Source organism: Gigantopelta aegis, chromosome 8 (genome assembly GCF_016097555.1).
Source record: "Gigantopelta aegis isolate Gae_Host chromosome 8, Gae_host_genome, whole genome shotgun sequence".
Taxonomy (NCBI): Eukaryota; Metazoa; Mollusca; class Gastropoda; order Neomphalida; family Peltospiridae; genus Gigantopelta; species Gigantopelta aegis.
The window spans coordinates 42,665,151-42,686,003 of record NC_054706.1 but is presented as its reverse complement, the minus strand read 5'-3'; the positions used below and the strand labels follow the sequence as shown (position 1 = coordinate 42,686,003).

The 20,853-nt window shown below is 37.1% G+C and overlaps 1 protein-coding gene across 1 annotated transcript in view; it reads right to left on the bottom strand.

Annotated features, from left to right (window-relative positions):
* LOC121379672 overlaps window positions 1-10,051 on the bottom strand; it is a 39,745-nt gene extending 29,694 nt beyond the window's left edge. The window contains exons 1-2 of the mRNA XM_041508322.1: window positions 9,813-10,051; window positions 1,422-1,721 (exon numbers count right to left, since the gene is read on the bottom strand). Coding sequence (XP_041364256.1) covers window positions 1,422-1,473 — 52 coding nt within the window. The 5' untranslated portion in view covers window positions 1,474-1,721; window positions 9,813-10,051. The remainder of the gene's footprint in view (window positions 1-1,421; window positions 1,722-9,812) is intronic.
* Window positions 10,052-20,853: the final 10,802 nt, after the last annotated feature.

Sequence of the window (20,853 nt, the reverse complement as noted above, 5' to 3'; positions counted from 1 at the left end):
CCCTGTGACTCATGCATCCAAGTCCATCTCAAACAACCCCCACCCTGTGACTCATGCATCCAAGCCCATCTCAAACAACCCCCACCCTGTGGCTCATGCATCCAAGTCCATCTCAAACAACCCCCACCCTGTGACTCATGCATGCATGCATCCAAGCCCATCTCAAACAACCCCCACCCTGTGACTCATGCATCCAAGTCCATCTCAAACAACCCCCACCCTGTGACTCATGCATCCAAGCCCATCTCAAACAACCCCCACCATGTGACTCATGCATCCAAGTCCATCTCAAACAACCCCCACCATGTGACTCATGCATGCATCCATCCAAGTCCATCTCAAACAACCCCACCCTGTGACTCATGCATCCAAGTCCATCTCAAACAACCCCCACCCTGTGACTCATGCATGCATCCATCCAAGCCCATCTCAAACAACCCCCACCCTGTGACTCATGCATCCAAGTCCATCTCAAACAACCCCCACCCTGTGACTCATGCATGCATCCATCCAAGTCCATCTCAAACAACCCCCACCCTGTGACTCATGCATGCATCCATCCAAGTCCATCTCAAACAACCCCACCCTGTGACTCATGCATGCATCCATCCAAGTCCATTTCAACCAACCCCCTCGCTGTGACCCATGCATGCATCCACCCAAGCCCATCTCAAACAACCCCACCCTGTGACTCATGCATCCAAGTCCATCTCAAACAACCCCCACCATGTGACTCATGCATGCATGCATCCAAGTCCATCTCAAACAACCCCACCCTGTGACTCATGCATCCAAGTCCATCTCAAACAACCCCACCCTGTGACTCATGCATCCAAGTCCATCTCAAACAACCCCACCCTGTGACCCATGCATCCAAGTCCATCTCAAACAACCCCCACCCTGTGACTCATGCATGCATCCATCCAAGTCCATCTCAAACAACCCCACCCTGTGACTCATGCATCCAAGTCCATCTCAAACAACCCCCACCATGTGACTCATGCATGCATCCATCCAAGTCCGTCTCAAACAACCCCACCCTGTGACTCATGCATCCAAGTCCATCTCAAACAACCCCCACCCTGTGACTCATGCATGCATCCATCCAAGTCCATCTCAAACAACCCCCACCCTGTGACCTATGCATGCATCCCTCCAATCCCATCTCAAACAACCTCCACCCTGTGACTCATGCATCTATGCATCCAAGTCCATTTCAAACAACCCCCTCGCTGTGACCCATGCATGCATTCACCGTCCGGTCACCCAACATCCATCCGTCTGTCTGTCTATCTGTCAGTCCTTCATTGTTACATTTCAACCACATTCCATTCATCTAATTCAAACGATTTAAACCTACACAAAGAGACAACACAGTCATCTCTATATGCTGTACTAAAAGGATTTCATAACATACAAACCCTGAACGCCGAGAAGGCACAGTAGAGCAAACAACACCGAGTAGCGGTCCATGCCGACTTTCTGGCTCCGTTAGTTTAGACAATCCAAGTTAGTCCATGTCGACTCCCTGGCTCGGTTAGTTTAAACAATCCAAATTTGTCCATGTCTGATTCTGGGTAAGATTACCATCATATTCCTAACTCTTCTTTAGACCATCATAATTTCGTCATGCATTCCATTCCTGGTTAATCTTTATGACATCACAGGTTTACAGTTAGTAGATCTATGTAATCCGTGAGTGAAAACTTCATAGTATTTGCCTGTAGAAATAAAACATTAGACGATTTTAACAGCTGTTGGTAATTCGCGTTATTATATTCTCCAAATGAGTGGCTTGTGTACTTTTATAGATTGCTGTATTATATTATCATGAACTGTTTTTAATCGGTACACAAGGCGAGGTGTAAATGAAGAATTTGTTTGTCCTAATTGCATTTAACAATGATTCGTGAGTGGGTGACATCGTAACCGACTAATACACGCCTCTATATCCACTGAACTCTGCCTTGTGCTTATAAACATTTGTCATACCAATATTGTGAATGGCAGTCCCTTAGACATGGTGGAAAGGATGTGTCGTCCTGGATTGTGCCAGTCCTTCTTTGTACAAAGCATATGGCAGCCATTCCTGAAAGCAAAAACGACTTATCCCTTTGTCCCGTTATGTGCAGATATACGATACTGACTGTGAGAACTGCTTTGTCATACAGATGTATAGTTATATTTTCGTTCACCTTTTTTTAAATTTTATTAACAGATAAATGTTTCCCTTTAAAGACTGATGCATGTCATTCTTGATTTCTTTTTTCTTTAAAAACCCACATGTAATTAATCCCATTTGCCTCAAATACTTCCTGCCCACATATTGAAAGTCCAACCTTCATTATGGTTTAGATAGTTGTTAGTGTTTGACACACAGGTTTGGTGGTACATTTTTTTGGGTTCTTACGGATTTCCACCAGGGAAGGAATAACCATATCCTCAGTTATTAACTTTCAAGAACAAAGGAAGAAGAACAATGGAGTATCATCTAAAACACTATTTAGTTCTTCCTACCAGGAACTCGCACCTATAACCACCCACGCACCCTCCAAGATAGCTTACTCTCATCCGCGCCAAATATACTTCCTACAAGATCGCACCGCATGTGCATCGATGACACATGTTTTCCTTAAAAGACCTTCATAAATATGGGTCACATGTTTATATTTATCGTATTACGAAGAAGGAAGGGAATATTTGTAACGACACCTCAGCACATTTTAAAATACTGTTATGTGTTGTCTAACGTGATTAATATGTACTGTTCTTACAGACAGGACAACCTATACCATGGTTTTTGATAGTCCAGATGCTTGAAGCGAGAAAAAACCCGAGTCCATCGATTCTGTGACCCATCGCAGCTCGGGTGAGCACTCTACCACCGAGATGTATCCAGCCACTACTAGTATGAAAGAAAACCCCAGTCACTCTATCCCTTGCGAAACTGTCACACTCAGACTAATGATGAAAGAAAACCCCAATAACTCTATCTCTTACAAAACTGTCACAATCAGACTAATGATGAAAGAAAACCCCAGTCACTCTATCCCTTATGAAACTGTCACACTCAGAGACACGTCTAAGCGTTAAACATAATATGATGGTAGTAAGTAAACACACTATTTCATTCACGTCTCGTAATAATAAGTTATAACGTGACTACGTTTCTAGATCAATTTTTTTTTTCAGGAATCGTTTTAAGAGTTTAATCACTCTATCCCTTGCGAAACTGTTACACTCAAACTAATGATGAAAGAAAGCCCCAGTCACTATAACCCTTGCGAAACTGTCACACTCAGACTAATGATGAAAGAAAGCCCCAGTCACTATAACCCTTGCGAAACTGTCACACTCAGTCTAAGCGATAAACATAATATGATGGTAGTAAGTAAAGACACTATTTCATTCACGTCTCGTAATAATAAGTTATAACGTGACTACGTTTCTAGGTAAAAGATTTTTGTTTTCCAGGAATCGTTTTAAGAGTTTAATACAGCCCTGCGTCCAGACATGTCATAGTTCGGTCGATTATGTAAGAGAACAGCATTCTGTGATGTGTGCTAGAAAATACACGTACAGATGTTTTCAGCTAATCGGAAAAAAAGGGTTATCACGGTTCAAACAGAGACGTTATTTTCACCAGTCGTACAAGTTCTATGGTTATGACACTGGACTATTGGTTGCACCAAAGAGAATGTTAATCAGCAAAAAAATGTATTGTGAAAATCCAACACAGACCTTGCATACAAAATAAACACACGATTATTTATAGATCGTTTTTAAAGATTATTTTTCAATTCAGCGCACGGACGACATCAGATTAGTCTGAGTAAAGAGGATAGTTTTGTATAACTCAAGTACATCTACACGAGTAGGCACTATTGAAATCGTCATCACATTTATTTGTGAGCCCGTTCAATATCGACTCCTCATCAACTGAAGAGTAGTTTCTTCGGGCCACTGATCCATCGACACGAGTTCTTGGTCATTGGGTCTGAAGGAAATGTCAAATCAATGGCTTCGTCGGCACATCTTAACCTCTTGTCGTCTTCCACAAAGGCATCCATATGGTTCTAAATCAATTTCATTCGGGCCAAAGCGAAATATATGAAGTTTGTCAATATTGCCATATTCATTTAATTTGTTCTTCTTCTCAGTTTATATTTAAAATAACCCCATCTGTCTGCTATTGAAAAAATCCAGCTATACTGCAGATAAAATATATTTAGTTAACAATTTGCAGTATCTGTAAAATAAAAGATATAGTTGTTGTTTACCGTTAACCAAGCATAAGGCTATTACGTTTACACAATTACAGGAGAAACTCAAGTTATATATAATTACCGATTAGCAGGAAGGGGTCTATTGTATTGTTTCCCAGCAAATTTAATAATATTTACATGGAAAACGAAAGACTCTAAAACCTACCATTTTTTGTTTTATACAGTCTCTCTCTCTCTCTCTCTCTCTCTCTCTCTCTCTCTCTCTCTCTCTCTCTCTCTCTCTCTCTCTCTCTCTCTCTCTCTCTCTCTCTCTCTCTCTTGTGTGTGTATTTTTGTGTTTGTGTGAGCATGTGTTTAAGCGATGGATCGATAGCTGCATCACTGGGTGATTAACTACTTTTTAGCCACAGTGTAATACAGACAGAACACATAATACACAAAACCCAAATACGTAACCATCGTTTTTATGTACAGGCCTTTAGGACCACGTGACCTGTACGTTTTTTTTTTTCCTGAACTGACAGAGATTTATTAGACGCTGAATGTTTCCAAAGGAAGTCCGCTGCTGAGTGTAAGGTCATCTTCAATTCAGCTCGACTGTTTTCATCCAATATTTCATTCAAACTGTTTGCTTTGCATAGAGAATGTGTATCGATTCTTGCTGATCGGGATACAATATTCATTTCTTTTCCAGTGAAAACTGACAGGCGACACCACTGGCAGTTAATCAAGGTCCAAGCGCCATCGATTTAGTTTCCCCAAAACGCAGAAATATTGTGTTGCCAGACACTGCGTTAGCAGTATACTCTGACGCACCATTTGTACCATATTAAAATATAGATATGCACATATCTCAGAGAGAGAGAGAGAGATAGAGAGAGAGAGAGAGAGAGAGAGAGAGAGAGAGAGAGAGAGAGAGAGAGAGAGAGAGAGAGAGAGAGAGAGAGAGTGAAACAAAGAAAATGTGTTTGTTTATGTGAGACAGATACAGTGTTTGTTTAAGGACACTTCAACATATTGCTGGTCCAGCGGATATCATATGTGTGTGTCTGTGAGTGAGTGTGTGTGTGTGTGTGTGTGTGCGTGTGTGTGTGTATGTGCGTGTGTGTGTGTGTGTGCGTGCGTTCGTGTGTGTTTATGTGTGTGTGTGACGCTCTGTGTGTTTGTGTGTGTGTGTGTGACGCCCTCTGTGTGTGTGCGTGCGTGTGTGTATGTGAGACTATCTGTGTGTGTTTGCTTGTGTGTGTGTGTGTGTGTGTGTGTGTGTGTGACGCCCTCTCTCTGCGTATGCGTGTGTGTATGTGTGTGTGTGCGCGCGCGTGAGTGTGGCGCTCTCTCTCTCTCTCTCTCTCTCTCTCTCTCTCTCTCTCTCTCTCTCTCTCTCTCTCTCTCTCTCTCTCTCTCTCTCTCTCTCTCTCTCTCTCTCTCTCTCTCTTTATCTACGATGGACATGTTACTACCTCACTGCAGCACCCAGTCCAAATAGGAATAATGTCTATGTACAAGAAAGAAGTAAAATGTCTTGAATAAATACGTGGATCAATAATCCACGAGTCCGTTGTGAAATGTCCACTGGGCACACGTGAGAAGGAGCAAATACTGGGAATAACCCTGTTGGTTATTGGCTGGTCTTTTCACGCAGTATCGGAACGGGAATCCACAATTCGGCTTCCAGGCCAAAGCAAACAGAGTTAACCATTGGAATCAAACGTCGAAAGTAATTAACATAAGACATTATTTTGCATCTGTGGGCTCTTGGTTCTACACCAGGATTATTAAATTGTGTTTCCTTGATTGCAACCACATTCAAAAGAGTTGGCATTCCGCCATCCATGGATTAGATTAAATAAAAGGAAAATCTAGCATAGTACAATACGGCAGGTAACTGCGGCCTATGTCAGTTTATGAAGAGAGCGTCCCGATCGCAAGCATTGAAATGATCTCAGAAACATCATACTGTACAATCCTCTTGATTGCCTCCGGGTTTCATGACAATCTACCAGTTCCAGTCGTGTTCCACGTGGCAGATGTCTCATGTGGATCGATTTGAATATATATTACCCATCTTGGAGTTTGAATCGTGTGGCCATATATGGAATTTTGTTTTACCTGTTTTATATTTATGTTACATGAACGCGGTGATTTGCAATTCGGTTAGTTTAATTAAAAAAAAAAAAACATCCAAATAAAAGGTTACTGTTGTGCATTGTTTAGAACGTGAATAATTATTAGCGTCAATTCCTACTGTTGTCTCTGGCATTTTGGTTACTCTGGGAACTAAAACTCACCGATTTGAGTTAATCGGTTAGTTCAATTTAGATAACAGAAAAAGATAACTTGGTAATTATTGATCCTGAAAATAACTTAATATATATGTGACCTTTGCTGACTTCTCATGGCCTGCTTGAGGCACAGCAGCAGTCGTGCTTCATAAACCTACATACATCACTACTGCACACAAGAAACATATCTATACACACACCACACACTGATACCAACACACATGTATATCAAAACATATCTATACACAAACCACACACTGATACCAACACACATGCATATCGAAACATATCTATACACAAACCACGCACTGATACCAACACGCATGCATATCGAAACATATCTATACACAAACCACACACTGATACCAACACGCATGCATATCGAAACATATATATACACAAACCACACACTGATACCAACACGCATGCATGTCGAAAAATATCTATAAACAAACCACACACTGATACCAACACGCATGCATGTCGAAACATATCTATACACAAACCACACACTGATACCAACACGCATGCATGTCGAAACATATCTATACACAAACCACACACTGATACCAACACGCATGCATGTCGAAACATATCTATACACAAACCACACACTGATACCAACACGCATACACAAACCACACACTGATACCAACACACCTGCGCATCGAAACATATCTATACACAAACCACACACTGATACCAACACACCTGCGCATCGAAACATATCTATACACAAACCACACACTGATACCAACACACCTGCGCATCGAAACATATCTATACACAAACCACACACTGATACCAACACACCTGCGCATCGAAACATATCTATACACAAACCACACACTGATACCAACACGCATGCATGTCGAAACATATCTATACACAAACCACACACTGATACCAACACGCATGCATGTCGAAACATATCTATACACAAACCACACACTGATACCAACACGCATGCATGTCGAAACATATCTATACACAAACCACACACTGATACCAACACGCATGCATGTCGAAACATATCTATACACAAACCACACACTGATACCAACACGCATGCATGTCGAAACATATCTATACACAAACCACACACTGATACAAAAACACGCATGCATGTCGAAACATATCTATACACACACCACACACTGATACCAACACGCATGCATATCGAAACATATCTATACACACACCACACACTGATACCAACACACCTGCATATCGAAACATATCTATACACAAACCACACACTGATACCAACACACCTGCATATCGAAACATATCTATACACACACCACACACTGATACCAACACACATGCATATCGAAACATATCTATACACAAACCACACACTGATACCAACACACATGCAATCGACAGAGACCACTCTTGAAAACCCTTACAAACACTATTAGTTACGCGGTTTTTTCGACTGATATACGGAATTGTGAAGGGGCGTACAATCCCGTACGCCTGTCAAAAAACCGCGTAACGAATTTATTACCTTTTAGATCTTTGTTTTATACTTAAACTAAAATTACACTAACAGTCAAACTTTTTAATAAAGTACACACACATTTGGAGTTTGAATTTAATAACATAACATAACATCAAATTCCTCAAAATGTATTGGATTTTTTTTGTTAACAAATAACTATGCAACTGTTACTGCTTGTTTGTTACCTGTTTGGGTATTAAGAGTGTCAACAAGGATTCCAGGCGGTTTTAACCTAAAATCATTCGAACCCTGCGTTTCGCAAAGGGACACAACTGTTAGTGCTTTATTATCTTGCGTGTTTTAAACGTTTATAATTATGTTGTAATCGTATCGGGAAAACATAATTGAATACCCGCAGCCTAAAAAAAATATTTGTCGTGTTGTACTAACTTGTAGAACGTGTACAAAAGCATGTCAAGTTATTATTTAAACTACGTTCGTGATAATTAGCCAAAGTTCTAACGGTAACTGATTACGCACTGCTATATTCTAGCATTAGCTTTTAATACGCGAAAAACTACAGTCTAGCACATTTTTTGTTCAAACGTGCTCAAGAAATCTTCAAACAAACAGTAAAAATTAAATTTATCGAATTGTTGTATTCCCATTCATAATGAATTCAAGACTTTAACAAATAAAATCAGTGAGGCGTGTTGAAGAAAATTTCGTCGGTCTCATCCGCAGTTTGTATTTTTCGTACAACCAGTCGAACAAGTCACGTGACATTTCGTACACCCCGGCGAATTCTGTATTTTCCGCAAATCCTGTATTTTTCCGCAAATGACACGGTGTACTTGTGGTATGTATTGGCTATTGGCCAATCAAATGCATAAAATGTATCTAAAAGATAATAAGCACATATACACACGCACGCATAATTCCCATACACATACGCAATACAAATGCAAATGCAAATGCTGCTTTTACTCGAATCACAACGTTTATATAACAAAAACTGCATTCTTTCCTTGCACACGTGAAATAGAGCGTCTTGTTTCTAAAGGAAGATCGCACAAAACAAGTTAATGAGTTTCTTAATGGGTTTCAATCGATCCATACACTGACATGACACGCGCCGAGCTTCCTCCATTATACCACATTTATTTCTCGCGACGACGTGTATTTTCTCAGCAAGATAATGCAATAGAAGACATGTAAATCACGCGAGAGATCCATGCATTGGGTATCCGCAGATCTTAGTAGAGTATAGTTATGTGGTTTTATCTTAACGTATTTTCGTTTAAAGCCACTGACCCTGGTTTTTAGGCGGTGTAAAATATGTTCGGCTGTTATAGTTTTATTACCGTTAACTTACAACTAGTATTACCCTCTTTACATTTTGATTATTTCATTAATTTTGGTAAATTAAGTTTTCTGGTCGTCCTGGTGTTTGTTGCAGCTCAAAATACATTTTATTCCAAACAGAAAAGTCATGTATATCTGAAACTAGGGTTGGCAGCTTTAATTTTATCCTCATTTTTAAAGTTCTGATTTCATTAGTTTGAAAACCGCGCATAAACCCCCATTGCATACCGTAACCTATTGCATTAACACCTTCAATATAATAATAATAATAATAATAATAATAACAATAACAATAATAAGCATCATTCGTATCGTCATTACCATCAACATCGACATAATCTACTTCCACCGACCGCCCCCCCCTCTCCTCCCCCCCCCCCCCCCCCGGGTGAAATCTCTCACCTCATTAAATTTACACGAGTAGTATACACCACATTCTTGCTAATTAGCACATACTGCACACAATGGAGTAAAGTATATTAATTAAGTTACCTGAACCAACAGCCATTTGTTGCCTTACATTCCACACTGTACTCTAGTCAACAAACAGTCTCTACACACCAAGATCTTCTTCGATTCCTCTGAACCACAGAAGTCATTCACGGCAGCAACCTGATCTAATTCCGTATCATTGGCTCCAGCCTCCCTTCCTTCTTCCAGCGACCTACTTCTGTTCACGGGTGTATCTTCTCTTCCCGGGTATCGTCTTCGACGAAAGTACGTCCATTTTGCTAAGCATACCGTGTCGTCTGCTGCTGCTAACTAGATGCAGCGGTTCTGAAAACCGGGAATCATTAAAGCTAGCCTAGCGTCGTAGTGAGCGGAAAATCGATTGTCGGAGACAGCATCGATCATCATACGCAACATTTGAGTGGCACGCGATGGATGGTATTTCGAATCAATAAATCCTTCCACAGTAGTGGAACAGAACACATCCATCATCAAATTGTTGTATTCTTGTTATAATGCAGAGCGTCAGTTCTCTATTTTCTGCACAATTAGTGCAACGAGTCAATCTTGATATTTTTGTGTGTGTAGAATTTCTGAATTGTAATCCTCTAATGCTACACAGCAATGGAAGTTCTCTAATACTAGAGGCACGGAATGTAATTCCACGTTGGACAGACTGGGTATTTTTAAGAATGGGTTGTGGAATCAACCCTTACCTCTCATGGAAACCATTTTGTAATTCTATTTCTATCTACCAACTATTATTTTGTTTTGGCCCCCGCCTATTTAAAAAATACGATGACAATGTTTGTGCGGAACTATGGTTGTCATAGATGCTTCCTATAACTTTGTTTGAAACGAGTATCTTAACCCTCAATTGTTTTCTGATTTACTTTACGGGTGATGGGTTATAGTATATACGTGCATGGTATAATATGTTGATTGAATACTACATGTAGCAGGTTTAGCCATATATGTATTCACCATATAGGCACGTATTCACTGTATAAACGAAAATGGTTATTTTGTGCTATTCAAAGTAATAAAACTACACTAATTGCTTATTTATCTGATAATGACCGTGCAGTTGTAATAACAGCCAGTACTCAGGAAAAGGGTGAGTTGGTCTATAACTCATATTAAAATGATGTGAATGGTATCTTTAAGCATAAATACTGTCTCGTCACAGGAAGTAAGGAAATGGTTTATTTAACGACGTACTAAACACATTTTGTTATATATATATTATATGGCGTCGGACATATGATTAAGGACCACACAAATATTGAGGGAGGAAACCCGCTGTAGCCATCTGATGGGCTACTTTTTTCGATTAGCAGCAAGGGATCTTTTATATGCACCATCCCATAAACAGGATAATTACATTTCACTACCTTTGATGTACCAGTCGTGGTGCACTGGCTGGATCTAGAAATGACCCGTCACAGATAACATATCTTAAATATCTAACATAGTTAGGCCACCTGGAAGTAGATATTCATAGTAATTTATTTCTAAAATTATAAACAAGATAATTTTGTTTCAGTCAAATGGATCGAACACAGTTCATATCGCATGTTTAAGACTAAATGTATTGTATACAAATAGTTTAATTAATGTTTATTATCATTTTGACATATAATTAAGTTGGTAAATTATGTTTTCGAGAAATCTGAAATTTTATAGACAATGAAATATGATTTGAAGGAAAATATTATAAAACATATATTTTGGTTTTGTGTAACCCTTTTTCACCTTTCGGTTATTATTTTTATATAACTATACAGCTTTATGTTTCGACATCATGTTTTAAAGACATAATCACTGGTTTATTTAATGAAGCATACATGTAGTTTAAGTATTTATTATGAGTAAAACCTTTTTTCTAAATGTGACCATCTACTTATTAGCGAGTCGATGATTTTTCCCCCATTGTCATAACTATATTGTTCATTATTATGCTGGATTACAGATTACAGAAATGCATTATATTCATTTGGAATACAAAATATTTTTTGAAAATCAAAACAAAAAAACAACCCCAAACATTGTCGCATAATTAAAAAAAGAAAGAAAGAACTGTTTTATTTAACGACGCACTCAACACATTTTATTTACGGTTATATGGCGTCGGACATATTAGAGAGAGGAAACCCGCTGTCGCCACTTCATGGGCTACTCTTTTCGATTAGCAGCAAGGGATCTTTTATATGCAGCATCCCACAAGTTGTGTAGCACTGGCTGGAACGAGAAATAGCCTAATGGGCCCACTGACGGGAATCGATCCTAGATCGAGCACTGTACCACTGAGCTACGTCCCGCCCTAAAACAAATAGATGTTACAGCTTGATAATAATTCTAGGTATTACATGCTTAAAACCTCCAACTGCTATACTATCAGTGTCTTGTAATAGGGCTTTAAAACATATAGATGTTACAGCTTGATAATAATTCTAGGTATTACATGCTTAAAACCTCCAACTGCTGTACTATCAGTGTCTTGTAATAGGGCTTTAAAACATATAGATGTTACAGCTTGATAATAATTCTAGGTATTACATGCTTAAAACCTCCAACTGCTGTACTATCAGTGTCTTGTAATAGGGTTTTAAAACATATAGATGTTACAGCTTGATAATAATTCTAGGTATTACATGCTTAAAACCTCCAACTGCTATACTATCAGTGTCTTGTAATAGGGTTTTAAAACATATAGATGTTACAGCTTGATAATAATTCTAGGTATTACATGCTTAAAACCTCCAACTGCTGTACTATCAGTGTCTTGTAATAGGGTTTTAAAACATATAGATGTTACAGCTTGATAATAATTCTAGGTATTACATGCTTAAAACCTCCAACTGCTGTACTATCAGTGTCTTGTAATAGGGTTTTAAAACATATAGATGTTACAGCTTGATAATAATTCTAGGTATTACATGCTTAAAACCTCCAACTGCTATACTATCAGTGTCTTGTAATAGGGCTTTAAAACATATAGATGTTACAGCTTGATAATAATTCTAGGTATTACATGCTTAAAACCTCCAACTGCTGTACTATCAGTGTCTTGTAATAGGGCTTTAAAACATATAGATGTTACAGCTTGATAATAATTCTAGGTATTACATGCTTAAAACCTCCAACTGCTGTACTATCAGTGTCTTGTAATAGGGCTTTAAAACATATAGATGTTACAGCTTGATAATAATTCTAGGTATTACATGCTTAAAACCTCCAACTGCTGTACTATCAGTGTCTTGTAATAGGGTTTTAAAACATATAGATGTTACAGCTTGATAATAATTCTAGGTATTACATGCTTAAAACCTCCAACTGCTGTACTATCAGTGTCTTGTAATAGGGTTTTAAAACATATAGATGTTACAGCTTGATAATAATTCTAGGTATTACATGCTTAAAACCTCCAACTGCTATACTATCAGTGTCTTGTAATAGGGTTTTAAAACATATAGATGTTACAGCTTGATAATAATTCTAGGTATTACATGCTTAAAACCTCCAACTGCTATACTATCAGTGTCTTGTAATAGGGTTTTAAAACATATAGATGTTACAGCTTGATAATAATTCTAGGTATTACATGCTTAAAACCTCCAACTGCTGTACTATCAGTGTCTTGTAATAGGGCTTTAAAACATATAGATGTTACAGCTTGATAATAATTCTAGGTATTACATGCTTAAAACCTCCAACTGCTGTACTATCAGTGTCTTGTAATAGGGCTTTAAAACATATAGATGTTACAGCTTGATAATAATTCTAGGTATTACATGCTTAAAACCTCCAACTGCTATACTATCAGTGTCTTGTAATAGGGCTTTAAAACATATAGATGTTACAGCTTGATAATAATTCTAGGTATTACATGCTTAAAACCTCCAACTGCTATACTATCAGTGTCTTGTAATAGGGCTTTAAAACATATAGATGTTACAGCTTGATAATAATTCTAGGTATTACATGCTTAAAACCTCCAACTGCTGTACTATCAGTGTCTTGTAATAGGGTTTTAAAACATATAGATGTTACAGCTTGATAATAATTCTAGGTATTACATGCTTAAAACCTCCAACTGCTATACTATCAGTGTCTTGTAATAGGGTTTTAAAACATATAGATGTTACAGCTTGATAATAATTCTAGGTATTACATGCTTAAAACCTCCAACTGCTATACTATCAGTGTCTTGTAATAGGGCTTTAAAACATATAGATGTTACAGCTTGATAATAATTCTAGGTATTACATGCTTAAAACCTCCAACTGCTGTACTATCAGTGTCTTGTAATAGGGCTTTAAAACATATAGATGTTACAGCTTGATAATAATTCTAGGTATTACATGCTTAAAACCTCCAACTGCTGTACTATCAGTGTCTTGTAATAGGGCTTTAAAACATATAGATGTTACAGCTTGATAATAATTCTAGGTATTACATGCTTAAAACCTCCAACTGCTATACTATCAGTGTCTTGTAATAGGGTTTTAAAACATATAGATGTTACAGCTTGATAATAATTCTAGGTATTACATGCTTAAAACCTCCAACTGCTGTACTATCAGTGTCTTGTAATAGGGCTTTAAAACATATAGATGTTACAGCTTGATAATAATTCTAGGTATTACATGCTTAAAACCTCCAACTGCTGTACTATCAGTGTCTTGTAATAGGGCTTTAAAACATATAGATGTTACAGCTTGATAATAATTCTAGGTATTACATGCTTAAAACCTCCAACTGCTATACTATCAGTGTCTTGTAATAGGGCTTTAAAACATATAGATGTTACAGCTTGATAATAATTCTAGGTATTACATGCTTAAAACCTCCAACTGCTGTACTATCAGTGTCTTGTAATAGGGCTTTAAAACATATAGATGTTACAGCTTGATAATAATTCTAGGTATTACATGCTTAAAACCTCCAACTGCTGTACTATCAGTGTCTTGTAATAGGGTTTTAAAACATATAGATGTTACAGCTTGATAATAATTCTAGGTATTACATGCTTAAAACCTCCAACTGCTGTACTATCAGTGTCTTGTAATAGGGTTTTAAAACATATAGATGTTACAGCTTGATAATAATTCTAGGTATTACATGCTTAAAACCTCCAACTGCTGTACTATCAGTGTCTTGTAATAGGGCTTTAAAACATATAGATGTTACAGCTTGATAATAATTCTAGGTATTACATGCTTAAAACCTCCAACTGCTGTACTATCAGTGTCTTGTAATAGGGCTTTAAAACATATAGATGTTACAGCTTGATAATAATTCTAGGTATTACATGCTTAAAACCTCCAACTGCTATACTATCAGTGTCTTGTAATAGGGCTTTAAAACATATAGATGTTACAGCTTGATAATAATTCTAGGTATTACATGCTTAAAACCTCCAACTGCTGTACTATCAGTGTCTTGTAATAGGGCTTTAAAACATATAGATGTTACAGCTTGATAATAATTCTAGGTATTACATGCTTAAAACCTCCAACTGCTGTACTATCAGTGTCTTGTAATAGGGTTTTAAAACATATAGATGTTACAGCTTGATAATAATTCTAGGTATTACATGCTTAAAACCTCCAACTGCTGTACTATCAGTGTCTTGTAATAGGGTTTTAAAACATATAGATGTTACAGCTTGATAATAATTCTAGGTATTACATGCTTAAAACCTCCAACTGCTGTACTATCAGTGTCTTGTAATAGGGTTTTAAAACATATAGATGTTACAGCTTGATAATAATTCTAGGTATTACATGCTTAAAACCTCCAACTGCTTGTACTATCAGTGTCTTGTAATAGGGTTTTAAAACATATAGATGTTACAGCTTGATAATAATTCTAGGTATTACATGCTTAAAACCTCCAACTGCTATACTATCAGTGTCTTGTAATAGGGTTTAAAAACATATAGATGTTACAGCTTGATAATAATTCTAGGTATTACATGCTTAAAACCTCCAACTGCTGTACTATCAGTGTCTTGTAATAGGGCTTTAAAACATATAGATGTTACAGCTTGATAATAATTCTAGGTATTACATGCTTAAAACCTCCAACTGCTATACTATCAGTGTCTTGTAATAGGGCTTTAAAACATATAGATGTTACAGCTTGATAATAATTCTAGGTATTACATGCTTAAAACCTCCAACTGCTGTACTATCAGTGTCTTGTAATAGGGTTTAAAACATATAGATGTTACAGCTTGATAATAATTCTAGGTATTACATGCTTAAAACCTCCAACTGCTGTACTATCAGTGTCTTGTAATAGGGTTTTAAAACATATAGATGTTACAGCTTGATAATAATTCTAGGTATTACATGCTTAAAACCTCCAACTGCTATACTATCAGTGTCTTGTAATAGGGTTTTAAAACATATAGATGTTACAGCTTGATAATAATTCTAGGTATTACATGCTTAAAACCTCCAACTGCTATACTATCAGTGTCTTGTAATAGGGTTTTAAAACATATAGATGTTACAGCTTGATAATAATTCTAGGTATTACATGCTTAAAACCTCCAACTGCTGTACTATCAGTGTCTTGTAATAGGGCTTTAAAACATATAGATGTTACAGCTTGATAATAATTCTAGGTATTACATGCTTAAAACCTCCAACTGCTATACTATCAGTGTCTTGTAATAGGGCTTTAAAACATATAGATGTTACAGCTTGATAATAATTCTAGGTATTACATGCTTAAAACCTCCAACTGCTATACTATCAGTGTCTTGTAATAGGGCTTTAAAACATATAGATGTTACAGCTTGATAATAATTCTAGGTATTACATGCTTAAAACCTCCAACTGCTGTACTATCAGTGTCTTGTAATAGGGTTTTAAAACATATAGATGTTACAGCTTGATAATAATTCTAGGTATTACATGCTTAAAACCTCCAACTGCTGTACTATCAGTGTCTTGTAATAGGGTTTTAAAACATATAGATGTTACAGCTTGATAATAATTCTAGGTATTACATGCTTAAAACCTCCAACTGCTATACTATCAGTGTCTTGTAATAGGGTTTTAAAACATATAGATGTTACAGCTTGATAATAATTCTAGGTATTACATGCTTAAAACCTCCAACTGCTATACTATCAGTGTCTTGTAATAGGGCTTTAAAACATATAGATGTTACAGCTTGATAATAATTCTAGGTATTACATGCTTAAAACCTCCAACTGCTGTACTATCAGTGTCTTGTAATAGGGCTTTAAAACATATAGATGTTACAGCTTGATAATAATTCTAGGTATTACATGCTTAAAACCTCCAACTGCTGTACTATCAGTGTCTTGTAATAGGGCTTTAAAACATATAGATGTTACAGCTTGATAATAATTCTAGGTATTACATGCTTAAAACCTCCAACTGCTATACTATCAGTGTCTTGTAATAGGGTTTTAAAACATATAGATGTTACAGCTTGATAATATTCTAGGTATTACATGCTTAAAACCTCCAACTGCTATACTATCAGTGTCTTGTAATAGGGCTTTAAAACATATAGATGTTACAGCTTGATAATAATTCTAGGTATTACATGCTTAAAACCTCCAACTGCTGTACTATCAGTGTCTTGTAATAGGGCTTTAAAACATATAGATGTTACAGCTTGATAATAATTCTAGGTATTACATGCTTAAAACCTCCAACTGCTGTACTATCAGTGTCTTGTAATAGGGTTTTAAAACATATAGATGTTACAGCTTGATAATAATTCTAGGTATTACATGCTTAAAACCTCCAACTGCTGTACTATCAGTGTCTTGTAATAGGGTTTTAAAACAAATAGATGTTACAGCTTGATAATAATTCTAGGTATTACATGCTTAAAACCTCCAACTGCTGTACTATCAGTGTCTTGTAATAGGGCTTTAAAACATATAGATGTTACAGCTTGATAATAATTCTAGGTATTACATGCTTAAAACCTCCAACTGCTGTACTATCAGTGTCTTGTAATAGGGTTTTAAAAAAAAAAAAAAAAATTTAAATCGTTTTTTTATTTTGTTTATTTTTTGTTTTCTTTTTTATGTGTGCGGTTTTGGGTGTTGGGGGTGGGGATGGGGTTGGTGGTGGAATCAAAGAATCTATTTTAACCACTCACTAGATTTGTCAGGAACTACATCACTGGGAATTCAAGATGGTCACCAATATTGTCGCAAACTCATGTATTGAATATAACTTGCTTCAAATAAACCTAGGGTGACATTGTCTAGACCGTGTTTAGACTATCGGTCTATAGGCTGGTAGGTACTGGGTTCGGATCCCAGTTGAGGCATGGGATTTTTAATCCAGATACCGATTCTAAACCCTGAGTGAGTACTCCGCAAGGCTCAATGGGTAGGTGTAAACCACTTGCACCGACCAGTGATCCATAACTAGTTCAATAAAGGCCATGGTTTGTGCTATTCTGCTGTGGGAAGGACAAATAAAAGATTCCTTGCTGCCTGTCGTAAAAGAGTAGCCTATGTGGCGACAGCGGGTTTCCTCTAAACAAACAGTGTCAGAATGACCATATATTTGACGTCCAATAGCCGATGATAAGATAAAAAAAATCAATATGCTTTAGTGGCGTCGTTAAATAAAACAAACTTTACTTTTACTTTGTATCGCTGTTTAAAAATGCATATGGCACAGAACATTATGTTAATTTAATCCATGTGACGTCACACTACGTCACACTACTGTTCTAGGTGTAAATTATTTTTCAAGAATCAACACCTGTAAAACAGTGAGAATTAAACATATTATGCGTTCAGGTGACATAACTTATCTTTGTACAACGCTTTAACTAAATCAAATCAAATTTAATTTAAGCATAATAAACGTGATACTGGTGGGAAAAAAGTTTGTTTTGTTCAACGACACCGCTGGAGCACATTGATTACTTAATCATCGGCTATTGGATATCAAACATTTGGTAATGCTGACTCGTAGTAGGAAACCCGCTACATTTTTCCTAATGCAGCAAGGGATCTTTTATATGCACTTTCCCACAGACAGGAAAGCACATACCACGGCCTTTGATAAGTTGTTGTCCACTTGAAGAAACGAGAAAAAAACCCAAATTAGTTGAATGGATTCACTGAGGTGGTTCGATCCTGCGACGCAAGCATCTCAAGCGAGCACTCAACCAACTGAGCTAAATCAAGTCATTCACCCCACCCCCAAATACTAGAAGATTTTCGGAAACTAAATTTGAAATCGGCGAGTGCACGTTTAGCACGTGCATCACGCTTAATGCCAGCCATCCACTGCTGAGAATTTCCTGATCGAATCGTTCAAGTTGGGTCCGAAAAGATCCTGTTGGTTTAGATTATTAGTTTCGTAAATATTCCTTGCCATTTTAACCGACATTTTCATTACAAAAGAAGTTAATTTAGTATATATTCGCTCGCACGGGCCATGATATATAATGTAGCTGAGGAATGAGATTTCCACACGTGTGGTCATTTTAAAGGCATAATATTTTAATATTGTAGTTTAAAAAAGGAATGGATGAATGTTTAACGACACCCCAGTGGGAAAAAATACATTGGCTGTTGGGTGTGAAACTAAGGTAAATGCAAAAATGAAGTATCAATGTCAATATAAAAATTCCACAGTTAAAGTTAGCTACAGTGTAAACAACTGTGCACAAAATACAAATATCAGAGATAAGTAAAATTGAAATTAATAATAAAATTCAGAATCACGAAGAAATTGAAACAAAAGTTCAGGATGGAAACAAAATGATTCCATAACATTTCTTCTACCAAATAAATATATCGTTTCTAGTACAATGACAGTGCTCTCACTGAGATGGAGGATCCTTCAGAATAAATGAATAAGTCAAGTATATATGGCGGATGCGAACACGACACAAAGACTCTCTTATCCTTCCTGCACCGCCTATAAGAGGACTGCTCCTCCCAGGACTGGCTTGACAAAGCGTAGCTTGTTCGCAAATGCACTTGACAGCTGAATCTGTCTGTTCATTACTGCCAACATGACTGGGAAAATATTTATCTTAAAGAACATTCCAACATAAGCAAGGTTACTGTTTCCTCACACCCATAGTCTTATTTATACATACATATTCACTCATTTCCTTCTCGTTTTAGTCTCTGTGGGAGCACATAACAGAGGCGTTCTAGGATTTTGTAAGGGGGGGGGGGGGGGGGGGGGGGGGGGGCGGGAGTCCTGAAGGGAGCAGATATTTAGGGAGGTCGTCCAGAATGTTTTAAAATATTCATGACGAGAAACACGGTTTTTATTTATATGGTAATCTTCTACAGAAACACAAAGCTGACTCAGATGTATATATATATATATATGTAATGACATCGAAAATGACGTCACCGCGCCACATATTCTTACGTCATTTAAATATCTAGTAATAGTGGACTGGAATTAGAGTTGTGTATACAGTTTACATAAACACGTCGTATTAAGCTTGAAATTATATGATAAAGAGATTATTACCTCGTGTGTTTAAGTATCGTTAATATCATATTTTAGGAATAAAAATAATGTTTTTATTCGTAATATAAATTCCTAATATAAAAAATAAATACATGTAAAACACACACACACACACACACACACACACACACACACACACACACACACACACACACACACACACACACACACACACACACACACACACACACACACACACGTGTGTGTGTGTGTGTGTTTTACATGTATTGATTTTTTATTTGATTTTTTTCCTCAGTCCCTCATTTGCATAGTACCCAACTCCTGCTCAGGACAAACCACGAGTCGTGCACAACACCAGTACATGATATAATTATTAGATTTCAAGTAAACTTTCATAGACATATATATATATATATATACTCTTCAAAAAAAGAAACGCAAAAGGGTACAAATGGGTTATAACTCCGATTTTATGTTTCCTACCGGTTCATGCTTTGTGAATATAAGGTCATTGCATGTCCCAAACACATTCCCACGGTTACATTCGATAAAACGCAGCTACTGTACAATAAAGTTCCAAAATGTGAATATTCGCAAAAACG